This window comes from Polyodon spathula, chromosome 27 (genome assembly GCF_017654505.1).
Source record: "Polyodon spathula isolate WHYD16114869_AA chromosome 27, ASM1765450v1, whole genome shotgun sequence".
Classification (NCBI taxonomy): Eukaryota; Metazoa; Chordata; class Actinopteri; order Acipenseriformes; family Polyodontidae; genus Polyodon; species Polyodon spathula.
This window is the reverse complement of record NC_054560.1, coordinates 1,683,899-1,698,731: the sequence shown is the minus strand read 5'-3', so window position 1 is coordinate 1,698,731 and position 14,833 is coordinate 1,683,899. Positions and strand designations below refer to the sequence as shown.

Here is a 14,833-nt window from a genome sequence, read left to right as displayed (position 1 = left end):
AGGGTGAATGCCTGCTGGATCCCCGTCCACCAGCAGAGGGTGAATGTCTAGTGGGTCCCTTTCCACCAGTAGAGGGTGAATGCCTGCTGGGTCCCTTTCCACCAGTAGAGGGTGAATGCCTGCTGGGTCCCTTTCCACCAGTAGAGGGTGAATGCCTGCTGGGTCCCTTTCCACCAGCAGAGGATGAATGCCTGCTGGTATCACTTCCCCACCATCACGAGAAGAGGACCTGGAGCTGCCTCTGCCTCCATCACCATCAGGGGGAGAGGAGCAGGAGCTAACTCTCCCTTCGCCAGAAGGACCAGGACTAGATGTTGGCGGTCCAGCAGCCCTTGTATAGGCTACTGATGGAAGCATGGGGAAGAACCGCCTGGCCGCAGTGGCCGAGAAGAAGGCCAAAAACGTTTTGCCCAAGGATGCCTGCCTCGTTTTGCCCAAGGATGCCTGCCGCTCTGCATCGCCTGGGGTTGCCTGGCGCTCCACATCGCCTGGGGTTGCCTGGTGCTCTGCATCGCTTGGAGCTGCCAGCCGCTCCACATCGCTTGGGGTTGCCAGCTGCTCCGCTTCGCCTGGGGTTGCCTGCGCGTGCTCTGCATCGCCTGGGGTTGCCTGTCGCTCCGCATCGCCTGGGGTTGCCACATCGCCTGGGGTTGCCTGCTGCTCCGCATCGCCTGGGGTTGCCAGCTGCTCCGCTTCGCCTGGGGTCGCTTCCGGCTCTGCATTGCCTAGGGTCTTCGCTTCAGGGGTCGCAGTCAGCTTTGCTTGGCCGTAGGGGTCAGTGTGGCTGAAGACCCACCAGAGGGAGCTGCTGGGTAAGAAGGGGGGAGAGGTCAGGAGACCACCTTCCTCAACAGCCTTTCCGCTGCCTGGACTGCCCCGGCTGAATGAGTCAGCCTGGAAGCTGTCAGCAAGTCTGCTGACAGCATTGCCCCTGGCTGTTTTTTCTGCTGCCAGGGGTGCAACGGGACAGAGCAGCTTTTCCGCTGCGGGAGTGAACCGCCATGCTGTCAGCCATGCCACTACTGGCAGGGGAGCGGACAGCATTTTCAGCCATGGGTCCAGTAAATTCTCCCTCCCCGGCCCAAGACTTTGACCTGGACTGCTGGGTTTTAAGGGGGGAGGTGGCCATTGAGGCTAGGTGTGCTTTGCACAGTGGGGGTATATGTGGCACATTAGTCACAATACAGATTATTATATTAATGGTGACTGAATATGCAATGTTGTATGCATTATTTATCAATATTGACATTTACAATCTTAGCTACAATCTGAAATGTGTGTATGTATGTGTGTGTGTGTGTATATATATATATATATATATATATATATATATATATATATATATATATATATATATATATATATATATATATATACACATAGACACACACAGAGCGCAAGAGAGAGCGCAAGTTTTATCATTTTATTGCAAGCTGTACGATGAAGAAATACTTACCATTCATGACTGACCCAGCATCATCATCGTCAAAAGTGTCGGTGTATTCAGTGCATTCCCCATTGATATTTAATGGGCTGGAGATCGCCGTGGGTTCCATAAAATCCAAGATCCATGGTGAGTTTATTTCTGGCCTGCTGCTCAGTATTTCAGAGAGTTCTCTGACAAACTTGCAGGTTTTCACCGTAGAGATAACACGAACATAAAGGAGATAGCTGCTTCATATCCAGCGCTCAAAGAATATCACAGACATTTGCAGAGCTTTTTGAAGATGTTACAGTAATAAAATAATGACTTGAATCGCATTGTTGAGGAGTTTGGTGACGAAACGAGTGATCGGGAGAGTATCTACGTCTATAAAGAGGTATGTGAAAAATACAGCGAACAAGGGATGGGGCTTGACTGGAGGTGCAGGACTGTCCTTTTGCGATTCAATACCTTTTAAACCTGCTTTACTCTTGGAAAAAAATATTTAAAACAGCGCGTGTGAAAATAAATTGGACCTGATGGACCGCTAAGGGTTCATTTCTGCGTCATCCTAGCTGAAGTTATTTGATGTAGTAACTATACTCAATTCTGTCATTTTGTGTAGTAGTGAGTGTTGATCAGTGATATTTCGAAGTGACACTGCAGCAGGTAGCTGTTATGACGTGGTAGTTAACTCCCTCAGAAATTTTTTGTTTGCCCTTCCCACTCGTGCAGTCTCTCTCTCTCTCTCTCTCTCTCTCTCTCTCTCTCTCTCTCTCTCTCGCCCGAAAAACAAATGGGCTGGATTTAATCAGAGGATTTCGACTGAGCAGCAAGTCTGAACCAGACCAGATTATATGGGCTGAATGCCTTCCCCTTGTCTGTGTTTTTATAAAATGATGTTGCCCTTCTAAAATACATGTTAAATACAGAGGTGAATTGAGAACCACGGATCTAGGATCAACTGTTAACTTAAATAAATTGGTCCTCAAGTTTCATTAAAACCAGAAAGGCAGTGTGACTGACACCCTTGCCTGTGGGGGTTACGTAGCCTGACAGCAGGGAAAGCAAGCCCACCATGTAACATATTGCTGTACTCAGACCATCAGATGGCGCTAAATAAGCACAACCTAAAACTTGGTCACACTGAACAAAGGTTGAGTATATTTCATGTGCCTATACAATAAGGTGTGTCTTAGTAAAACCAGGCATGGATCAAACTGCTATGCAACATGAGTCTTATTTCTATCCAAGAAGATGGGTAATGTAGTCATGCAGAATATAAAACAATTAATTAATATGATAACTATTAATTCAATTATATATTAGTATCTACAATCAGTATTTCTAGGTAGGTCAGCAGCAGAGGGTGTTAAGGGTTCATTATTTTTACAAGGTGAATGAATAACCAGAATATCGATCTATCTACTCACACACAAATGATACTGCCAGGATCTGGTATGAATCAGGTAATCTTTGATTCTAGAACTCAGCAGATGTGTCCAGAATAAGCGTTGTGGGGATGCAACATTAATATTTATAAGCTAAAAAAAAAAAAAAGAATGTTAGTATCACAGACAAAACACAATGCTGTATTCAAAACTCTAGGGGCTCCATGTGACCACACTACAAGTAAACATTAAAAGTTTAACCCATTCTTAGGTTAATGTAGTTTTGCAATACATGGTATTGATGCACTACACCTAGCACATTAAATAACGTGTATCACCGGGTTGATCAGATTCTATGAAGTAACCAATTAACACGTAGAAATATTGAGCTATGTAATGTTTTCATTCATATTGGAAGGACCTGGTTTGCAGATTAGACACGAAGAGAGACGAAGCCGTTTCTTAGGCAGAAAAGGGACTAGATTTGCAGCAGTAATCGCCAGTTAAGCTCGTTAAGCTTTAATAGGTCATTTGAAGACAAATAAGAAAATACAGAAATTACTGATTAATTTATAAAATATAGGTTAATATGTTACTGCGTACTACCTAAGTGAGCGTCGGATGTAGTAGCCACTAGAAGCCGCTAGAGGGTGCAAAAGGTGCTGAAATATTAGTAACAGAGTTAGTGTTGGTTTGATAGTGTAAGTTAGGTTTAGGGGTTCGGTGTGATGGTAAATATTAGGGGTTAGGTGTAAATCGCATAGATGTGGCTTGGACTGAAGTTGCAGCTGTATTTTGTTTTACTATTTTTGTAAATGATTTTAGAATTTGTATTTTATTTTCCTAATTTTTTCCCCTTTAAATGGATAATAATAAAGCTCAAGAATAAGAAATTTGCTAGAATTGTGTTTTTGATTGTGTAAGTTAAGTTTTAAGTTACTTTGCACCCTCTAGCGGCCTCTAGGGGAAACTACATCAATGGCCCGCCCTGAACTGAAAGTTAATACGCAGTAATGTTTTCAGCACATATTTAATAAATTCATAATGTCTGTATTTCCTGACTTTGTTATTAAATTAACCTATTAAAGCTTAACGAGCAAAAATTTGGCCGAATTTTCTATTTTTGAGTGTGTGAGTTAAAAAAAAAAATGAAAGTAAAAGATTCCACTCTGAATATCACTCAGAGTCTCTGTATTCACTTTCCATATGATATTAGATCAAACGTTGCCAAAGTGAAAATAAAGACCCTGGCGCTTGCCTGTAGCTCGGAATTTGGAAGTTACTCACAATGTCCCGATTATAGATCTGCTCACCTGACAACAGGCTACAACAATAGGACCACATTCCCCTCTACATAATAGTCTTATAATGGCAATAATACAGGAGACCACGGGCCGAAGTCCCAGGTGTGCTAATTTAATACCTTTTGCGGTCCAAACGTGACTCGTTTTGTGTACCCGTGATAGATGCTACTTAAGGGTACAGTGAATTGCATCGTATCACCAAGGGACAGAAAAGTCTAGGCTTAAGCAAGCAGCTATCCGATAACCAAACATGAACGGTGAAAACATACCTGTCTGTGCTTTGCAAAGGGCTTTGTTCGTTATGTATTTATTTATTAATTGCAAAGGGCTGCCTTTTTTACAAATGTTTAGTAGCTTCAGTTACTTGTTATAACCTCGCTTATAAAACGACTCAGCTATAAAGCACTATCGTTTTATGAGTCAAATGGCAATAATTTGAAACGTTGAATAAATGGTGTCAAGTAAAAAAAATACTGAATGAAGAGGTGTCTAAACCCGTGCAGTGTGCTTGGTTACTGTATGCTTGATTACTGAATGCATATTTATTTATTTATTTATATTTATTTTGCTGTTTGGTCAAAGACGCTTGCCAGGGCTACTTCCAGCAGATCTCGGTTATTAATAAAGTATCCGTTGGTACAGCCTTTAGTTCTAACAGTTTAGTTATGAGGTCGAGTGAACATACGCCACTTCCTTTGGTGTGAGGATCGTGTGTGCTAATGCGCTGCTCCGACACATTCTCACGATAAAGGAGAGAGATTTGGGAGTTTTTAACCTGCATGGAAACCCAGCCTGGAAAGCATCGTTTGGCCACCAGAGGGTTTTTCAATAATATTGTAAAGATTACAGCTCAGTGTTGTAGGTGCTAGGGGACGGTAGAGGAGGCGGTAATACCACCACCACTCAGGAACTCGGCTTGCAGCGTGAGTGTCTCCAGTTGCAACATTGCTGGCAGAATAAAGGGACGAGATGTTGCACTCAGGGGATCGAGGGGGGGAAGCGGTGGCTCCTTGGGATTGGTGCCTGGTGCAGCGGTGGCGCACCCTGGACACAGATAAGAGACTTGAGAGCATGAGAGAAGCGGGACTACAGTAAAGAGAGGAGAACCAGGCTGTGCCAGCGGCTGCAACACCCAGCCAGTAAACAGCTCGCTTGCCAGTCCTGGTGTCGTATCCGATTCAGTACCCTTTACAATCTGGGTCCCCTACGGGGTTGCCAGATTTCTGACAGAAAAATAGCGACCTCGTTCTTCAAATAAAGCCCAAAACAAGCGGAAACCTACCCACGCCCTCTAATTACAGGATTTAACATTTAGCTAAATAATTATCTGGCCCGCTAAACCTGGCGTTTGTATGCTAATAAGCTCTGTGTGCTTTCACGCGATTTGATTGGCTTTTGTAATGCTTATCAGGGGATATGCAAATACAAACATTCAAACATTACAAGAGCCAATCAAATCGCGTGAAAGCATAAATTAACAGTTTAATACTAATACGTACATATACCATATTTTGTAATAACTGCTTACATAAATAAATAAAAACAGCTACATTTAATATTGAGCCTGTTTTATTTCATCAATGTATTTTATTAAGACATAAGCTCTATACGCTCCGCCCTGTGTGATGCGCCTGTCTGCGGGAACTGAGATCGCTACAATATATTTGTGTATATACATGTATATGTTATATAGCAGTCTATATATATTCCTCTAAACATGGGTAAAACGTGTGTAACAGTACTGCTAATCTAAACGAGACTACATATGAATGTCAGTCAGTTTAATAAGTGGTGGAGCTATTTACTGTTTAGCTAACAGATGAAATTTATTTTTGAGAGAGAGAGAATGAATGAATACATGCATGTGTGTCTCTAGTCATATGACTGAACGCGGTGAACTCATTGGTACCGTATAACACACTGACCAACGCGAGGGAATCGCATTGCAAAATATTTAAACTTTGCGATTGATCGACCAATTCTGTAAAATCGCATCGCAAAGCATAACACACTGACCAGCGCGACTGATAAATCACATATCGCATCGCAGTGTGTCCAAGTCTTTATTGCAATGACCTATTCATGAATGAGATTACGCAGGTTGTCATACACTGCTTGAAATTATGGAAGCATGCACGGGGGAAGGCAGCAGCAGGGTTGGTAGGCTTGCAAGGGAGCCGGTTCTTTCCTACAGCGGTATCGGCGTTATGCAGGAGTGCGAGAGGTCCCGGGTTCGTGCCTGCCCTCCACCTGCGATTCTGTGTGATGCGTCTGCCTGCGGGAACTGGGATCGCTGCAATATTCTTAATCAGTTATTCTTTACGCTGATTTTGTGTGGGTAGTGTTGGCTCCTGGCTACAGACAAGTCGGGAATGAAGTTCATTATGTCTTGCTGTGCTCAGTTGGGCAACGAAACTGGCATAAAACATACAGATTAGTTTAACGGTTATAACTAAGTTGTTATACAGGTATAAAAGTTTGACTTGATTACAGTAATGTGTCTTGGATAAGGGGTGGTTGTTTGTGCAGAAAAATGTCATGAATAAGGTTCTATTAATCTGGTACCGCATCGTCCGGCACCTCCGCCAAAGGTTTGTTTTCCTGCCTGTCCTCAACAAGAGCCAAGTGTCGCCGCATCAGGAATTGCACACAGCAGCCATCCTCCGGTCAGTGACAGCTGTCAGAGGGTGGGTTAATTACTCGCGTCTACAATGGTTTGCCCCTTGCAAAGTTTTGGAGGGTCAGTAATTGCCAAAGTGCAAGGCAAAATCCATACATCTCATTATAATGTTTGCGCCTGTGACTGTGGAAATGCAAAGGCGTATTAATTCAAACGTGTCATTTAAAGATGTGGGCGCACATTTCAAACACAATGGAGCCCATACAAATTACTTATTTTCTGTCCTACGAATGTTTTAATAAAAATCTACTACCGATTTCTGGTTGTTCTCTTCATTTTTCTAACGTCACTGTTTTAAAAGATGTAATGCTGGCTTATTTCTCCAAGCACTTTCAAGAACTCGGGAACAAACGGTGCCACCGCATTGACGTTTTAAAAGCACGTGTTCTGTGCAGTAGTGGCTGATTGCCCTCAGAAACAGTGCTGTCAGCTTATTCGCGATGTGTGTGTGCTCTGATGAGAGAAACAATAATATGCGGTATAGAAAACAGGCGATGGGAACCGGCGAGGCAGTGCGCCAGATGCATGCAGCATCAAAGTGTTTGGTCATGAATGTCATCTGTTTAAATGAGATTTTCCAGCAGAAAAAAAAAAAAAAAACATTGTAGTGCAACATGCCCCTGCGGGGAATGAAAATTGAAAGGGTAGAACCAGGGATACAAAGAACAGAGTCGTCCCCGTCCCCGTCCCCGTCCCCCCCCCTTGCACCTCTTGGGGAGACTGGTGTGAACCAGAAATTTAGAACCTATTGTCTTCTTGGTACAGCAATATTTCATGACCATCTTGGACACTAAGGAGGGCAGGCAGTTACTTCAGCACACCACTAACTCAGGCAGCATGACCTTAGCAGTGCTGTGTTCCCTGAAGAGTGGGTTTGAATTCCACTTCTCTCAATTATTATTTGAACGATAAACATTGCAAGATAAACATAGTACAACATTATAAGCATTGTATAACTGCTATCTGACCAAAACCAGGCATATTTGCCTTTCATTTTGGCAGATTTGCCGCATCTTACACGGCTAAAATCATTGCTCAGTTAGGCCACAGTGTCCGTCATTATTTGCTATTTGCTATGGGAGCAAAAGACATCGGTCTCATAAGTCAGTTGAGTATTTGCTATGGTGAGTACATGTTAAACACACACAAGCAGCGCTACATCAAACAGGAAACACCCTTACGAACAGCGGCCACATTCCCCTCCCTCCCCATCACAAACCAGCACCGCTCTGGGAGTTGGACGTCACTTATCGTTGCGTACTACGTGCATGCTGAGCGTGAAGCTGGGTGGCTCGTCGAGTTGAAGCCCGAGCTGTGTGTTTCGGTTTAATTTCTGCTTCGGTTCCATTTCGGTTTGCCAGTGAGTTTTTACAGCTCCCGACGCCACGTTTTGACACGGTGAACATCGCTGCACATTTGCTGACATTTTTTGAAAAGGCGACTGTAGCCCGCGGGATCTTCAGCAGAAATGAGCGTGGAGGCGTACGGGCCGAGCTCGCAGACTCTCACCTTTCTGGACACGGAGGAAGCGGAGCTGCTGGGGGCTGACACGCAGGGCTCGGAGTTCGAGTTTACCGACTTCACCCTGCCGAGCCAGACCCAGACCCAGGGGCACACGCAGAGCCAGCTGGACAGTCAGGTACGCGTCTCGGTAACCTATCCGTAGCACGCACTTAACGAGCTGAGCTGTGTATCATTTAAAGCGCACACTCGCGGCCTGCTGTACCTCACACGGTCCTTTGGACAGCAGTGGTGCACAACTTGTACACCCAGCAAGCAACACCCGCCAGGGCCAGGCTACGCTTCCTAATCGAAGCTTTTAATAGCTTTTACCCAACCATGTTAGATGCATGTTTCTTATCTGAACGAATTGTGCAGGCGGGTGGTGCTCTAGTACTAGGCCAGGCTTCTTCACCTGGTGCGTGTCGTTAGCATTTTACCAGTTTGCTCGGACAGGTCCTCATGGATTTATTATGGTGCTGTACAAAATTGATAAGCTGAACCTCCAGCTAGTTGCGGTTTGCTTTATAGCAGTAAACCAAAACATAGCTATCACGAGTTGTGTGTGTGCGCAAATATAGCGAATCTCTTTCTGTGCCCGCAACGTGAGTGATCTAGTGCTTCACATATAATACAATGCGGTGTTAGGGAACGTCAGCAGTAGTGAGTAACTGAGTTAAAAGCAAGCAAAGTTTTTAGATGCCCTGCAAATCCCATTAAGCCGGTAATTACTGAGTTTGGGCGTGTGCTGTTAGTGTTACCCCTAGCAGTTCCGGTAAATGCGGCTGTGACTGTAGTACTACTAGCCGGCAATTAACAATACATCAGCAGAGTAGCCCATGTCTGGAAATCCAAAAAGTTTCCCAAGTCGATAGTCATAAGTTTTCTTCATATAAGTTGTCCTCGTTAGACCGTGTGCTAGGTTTTTATAGCTATAGTTTAGTGTTAAACTGTGTGTGTGTGAGATTTTTTTGTCATTGTTTATTTTTAAAATCTGCTGTGGAGAAGGGAGTTAGAATCTGATGACGTTCTCATCAGACCCTGTTTGTTTTTGTTTTGTGTTGTTTTTTAAAACTGTTATCACATGATCATAATGGGTATTTCCTTAAACACTAGCGACCTGTAAAATACAGGTGATGTTTGTTCAAGGGTTTTTAATAAGTAAAGGTGCAGTCTATTTCTGTGAACACTGTAACAATAGGACATAAATTAAACGTATACACTATAATACAGTCGACCAGCCTTATGCTGTGACAAATGTTAATCATTATGAGACTGGTTTTTCAGTGTGCAGTCATGGATGTGTTTAAGATTTCAGAGAGCAGGGTTCACAGAAGATAGGGGGAATCCTCTGCTGAGCACAGTGATGCAATATTTCTTTTCTAAATGGATCTCTCTGAAGCTCTGCAAGGCCAAGGAACCTAATTTTTGCTGTTCGGTCTGTGGCTGAAGTTAATGTTTTTGTATTTGTAAACCCTAAATGTGGGAAGGTATTTCAGCATAAAATATTAAATATATACCAAGTATTGAAAACAACTCTTCTGGGGTAGGGTTATTTTGAAGTCACAGAAATGACATATTATCAAAGTATGTGTATGGTCATCATGCTCATTTGTAGAACTTTTAGTGGCACAGATGCCAAAGGTACAGTATGCTTTAATCATGTCTTCAGAAGTGGAATTATAGTATGGAGAGGTTTGTACTAGTTATCTCACTGTTTATATATCTTGTTATGAACTTGAATCTCCCTTAGCAACAAAGCTACCATTTTTCATGAAGGTACTGTACTACACGTTTTTTGAGCAGCAACTTCAGTTATATTGGTAAGGCATAACAGATCTCATTTCCTGTAGGTTATCTGTCAGTCTTAATTTCTCAAACACCTTCATTTACATAATGCATTCCTATTAGCTGGGGCCTGGGAGTTTTTTATTTTTTTTATTTTATTTTATAAAGAAGTGCTGGGACGAACACAGAATTGTCATGTTCGGATATTGGCTCATAATTAATTTAAATAATCGTTTGGATATTCATTTATTTTTCTGAACGCAGGCAGAGAGCATAGCAGCAGGGGCAGGGGGCGTGGCCCTGTGAGTGTACCTTTTACAAGACCTTACAATATGTAACCCGCTTAAATAGAAAAATATCCCAGGAGTAAAGAATAAGTTGTGTAGGACTTACTTTACCCCAGTGAATTAACTCAAAACAAAGGATGCCAAATAGCACTTCAAGTTAAACGTTGTTTTGTTTATTCCTGAAATATGGTACATAAAGCTGACACTGCTTTTTTTTTTTTTTCATTCCTTGCCATTGGCGTTTCTTCACAGTAACCTTCTAAATTATAAGGTTACAACTACAACTGCGCTGTTTTGAAAGTAAAAACTAATTCCAGCATGGTACCACTACATTTAAGATTCATGCAGCGTGTTATACTGTCTGTTTTGTTCATAAATATGCATGCTTGCACCCTGCCTTTTCACTGCATTTTTAAATGCTCTACAATTTTGAAGAAATTAACTAAGAAGGTATAACAGAATAAGGGATATTAACTAGGGCTGTCAGTTTAGCTTCCAAATAGCAGTCGATTAATTGGGCACACAAAATCAAATCGTTCGAATAAATAGCGATAATTGTACCGGCCGCATACATTTTCTCTCCATTCCTCTCCCCCGATGTGATTATTTTAATATCATTGCAGTTAAATAAAAGCTTGTGAATGAGAGGGGTAATTTTGCCTTAGTAGTATCAGGAGAAAGAAAAAAAAAAACACACACACAACATTCACAACAAGTCTAAAGGAAGTTTAACATACTACAGAGGTGTTACTAAAATATTTATTACAAACAGAGTACAGTACTTTGGAATGTAATCTATGTAAATTAATCACAAGTTTATGACAAACGACTTTTTTTTTTTATTCAGTGAAGGCTGCATTATCACGCATTGCATCTTGTTAACCCTGTACCACCTAACCTTCACTACCTGTGAAACACACAGTGCAGAAATCCCTGCCTAAAACAGCATCTAATAATAATAATAATACAAATAAATTGATTTACTTACCACAACGTGCATACCCGCTATAGGTCAAGCTAATCATTACTCCAAAATAGCATTTAACATCACTGATCTAGCGGTTTTTTTTGTTTGTTTTTTTAACGTTACTGAATATTGTTCAATATTCATTATATAACAGTTTTAAACTGTCAAGTATAGCGACACATTTTATAGTCACTGAATAAACTTAATATCCTGTTAACGTCATTGCCTGTTATCTTATAAAATCTTAATGTTTTTAACAGCTATTTAATTTTACTTTTGGTCTTGGTCTATAAAATAACGCTCATACCTTTAAATTGTATCCACGTTGTTCTGCTGTAGGTACAGTTTTTGTACTTCACTGTCCAATAGGATTTGCACTGTGGGCCTCGCACGTATCTACATGGGGTGGTACAAACCTCAGTCATCTATCAGGAAGCTCTACTAACAATGGTTTCCCGCTTAATGACATGATAATAATAATAATGTACGTGTTTAATAATCTCATTTGTCTGGACTGATATGGCTACCATTTCACCCAAAGCTCTTTGGGATGTGGGTACCCTTGTCCTTTACGTACACACGGTTTGTCGACACTCTCAGGTTTACAGCTGTCTGCTTCCCTGGGATACATGTCCGTCTGTCTAACACAGGCAGCCCTACCACTGATTTTATTTTTTTTAATCTTGCTAGTAATGCAGTTGTGTGAAGTGCACGCTTTAGAATGTTGGCTGGCTCAAACATTGCGATGTACAGTAGTTACTGCTGTGGAGTACTAGGAAACATGGATACAGGTACGTCTTGGGTCGGAGAAATAAAACTCCATTAAACTTCTGGGCCATTTCTTTCTGTTAGCAACTGCTACAAACACAGTTGTGTTTGGGAAGCAGTAGGCAAGAAAGCCTGAAATGGATTTCAGCAAAGCATGCAACCATACTTCAGGAGGTCACTTAAAAAGGGGTGCAACTCAGTATTCGGTCTGCTCTGATCCAAGAATACCTGGATCCATGTATTCCAGTTCTCCACAGTGGGAACTACAACGCGAGCACAACAACATTCTAAAGCTTGCGCAGTCAATTGCAGACCTAAGAGCCCTGACAAACCATGCGTGTGTAAAGGACACACGGGTACCTGCGTCCCAGAGAGCCTTGTATAAATCATTAAAAAAATAAGAAAATAATGCAAGATTTTCATAAAACATTACATTTTCCATTATACATAAACAATGCAGATTTTTACTTTCGTTTACTGCTTAAATGCTTGAACCATTACAGCCTTAATTATGACATCACTCTTCAGAACTGTCATCTCCGGTGTACGTCTCTTAGGTTAATGGTCCTGATGGAGTTCTGCAGAATGGGGCAGTTGATGATGCAGCTAAAGCAAGCCAACTTCTTGCTGAACTGAATTTTGAAGAAGATGAGGAGGATACCTATTACACCAAGGACCTTCCAGTGCATGCCTGCAGGTAGGAATACAAAACCCTATTGTAGTGTAGTGCCTGTATATAAGGCAGCACTGGTTTAGCATTGACAGGTTTTTGGTTTTTTTGCAATATGTCCCATAGTAAGGTGTAGCTATAAAGCAGTCTGAAACCAGGGTTTAGGGCATATTGATTGCTGCTGATTCGGAAAGCTATTGTAAATTAGTTATTAAATAAGTTAATACACTCTTTTTCTTCCTAGTCATGTTACAATGGTTACACAGCTGCAAATATACAACATATTCCTACTTTTGTATAAAAAGCGCTATATAAATACAATAAATAAATATACCAGGTAAACAATGCACAGGTTGCTTTTGATAATTTATTTTTATTCCTAATCTTAGAACTGGCATACATTCTTCTGAATAGTCTATCACAGCTAAGATTGCTTGTTAGAAATAACTTTTCTTACAATTTTTTAAGCTACTGTGGAATACATGACCCGGCCTGCGTGGTTTACTGCAATACCAGTAAGAAGTGGTTCTGTAATGGACGAGGAAATACTTCGGGCAGGTAAGCACAAGCGTAATAATTATGGTACAGTTTGTATATATAGCCTGAATAAAGTGTAAAATATTTGAGTTGACTGTATCTTTGCTTGAAAAGCTGCCAGAAACAGAGTTGTTGTTTTTATTGCCATTTGCAGTAGAATCTGTCATATCCGATCCTGTAAGATACGATACGCTATATTAACCGGTGCACCTCTGGCATTTGCACGTGCTGCTACCAACTGAACGGTACTGATGGAAACTGATCAATGCACATTTTATTATGAGTCTAAAACAGCAAATAAAGATCTTTACAGAACAGAATGGATTCAGTTGCAGATTAGAAATAAGAAAAAGGAATTCAGTTTCACTTTTTACATGTTGTCACTTCACGTAACTGCACAGTTTAAACATGTTAAATTAAATGGAAACTGGGGATTACCATATTCATTAAATAGCGCAGGTTGCTTATTTTCTCAATTTTCTTTTTACCTCGGCGGTTATTTGGATAAGAGTGTCTATTGAGCACAAAGTAAACTTATTGATTTACATAAACTAATGCACAACGCAGGCGAAGAGAATGACACACAATCTTAATTCTGTGTTTAGCTTGGTGACGGCATGCTATTGTGTTTAATGTAGTGATTTTACCAGAAAAATGCGCTAACTACACCCGGAAAAAACGTGGCATGGTATTTGAGAGAAGGAAGCCACTGCAATAGACTTTATTCACTCAAAACGAGGCTTGGTGTGCAGCTGTCAATTTCCAGGAGCCAGTCAACCTGCAGTGGAGTTGTTGTAGTCCGAGAGAAATGTGGCATTGCAGTATCTGATTCTCGATGTGATCCTGAGAACAAAATGCATCTTCATCGCTCTCCCACAGAAGCAAAGATGAGAAAAGAGTCGGTGCAGAAAATAAGAAGAGATGTTGGCCCTAATTTTCAGTTAAATAAGAAGCATCCAGTTTAGCGATCTATCTTCACATAATATGAGAAACTTAACCTTGTTCTTGGTGCAGGATGCTGTGTAGTTTAACAAAGGATTTATAAATGGGTAATGTTTTATAAATAACTCCAAATTTGTAATCTATCCACAGTAAATTATACAATTATACTTTGTAAATTATGTAGTGTATGTAACCCAGTAGTGTGATAATTCTGTGTCTTTTTTTCTGAATACTCTTATATTCTGATCTTATTAAATATGCTATGATTATTCGTACATATTTGTAATACTGAGTATTCTGAATAGTATTATATTACCTGTACGTAAATGTACGGTTTGTGGTATATGGTGGTTATACAGATTGTCCTATGAATCGTGAACACATTCAACCCTTTGCGGTCCTATGCTTTCAGTGGCCGAGAGAGGATGATAGAAGACGAATAAAAAACGGAGGCGAATCTGAGCAATACGCATAGTCCCTTCACCAGATGTAACACAGACATAAACAACAAATCTGCATAGCCTTGCACTGTAGCAATATGCCAATAAACATTAACCCTTTAATTATCACTTTTCA

The 14,833-nt window shown here is 41.3% G+C and overlaps 1 protein-coding gene across 4 annotated transcripts in view; it reads left to right on the top strand.

Moving 5' to 3' along the window:
* Positions 1 to 8,048: 8,048 nt before the first annotated feature.
* LOC121301326 (regulator of nonsense transcripts 1) overlaps positions 8,049 to 14,833 on the top strand; it is a 30,303-nt gene continuing 23,518 nt past the window's right edge. For 3 of the 4 annotated variants that reach the window (XM_041230604.1, XM_041230603.1, XM_041230602.1), the window contains exons 1-3: positions 8,051 to 8,437; positions 12,666 to 12,805; positions 13,247 to 13,336. In XM_041230604.1, coding sequence (XP_041086538.1) covers positions 8,267 to 8,437; positions 12,666 to 12,805; positions 13,247 to 13,336 — 401 coding nt within the window. In that variant the 5' untranslated portion in view covers positions 8,051 to 8,266. Of the gene's footprint in view, positions 8,438 to 12,665; positions 12,806 to 13,246; positions 13,337 to 14,833 lie in introns of all 4 variants that reach the window. The other variant, XR_005947609.1, reaches the window with a different exon arrangement.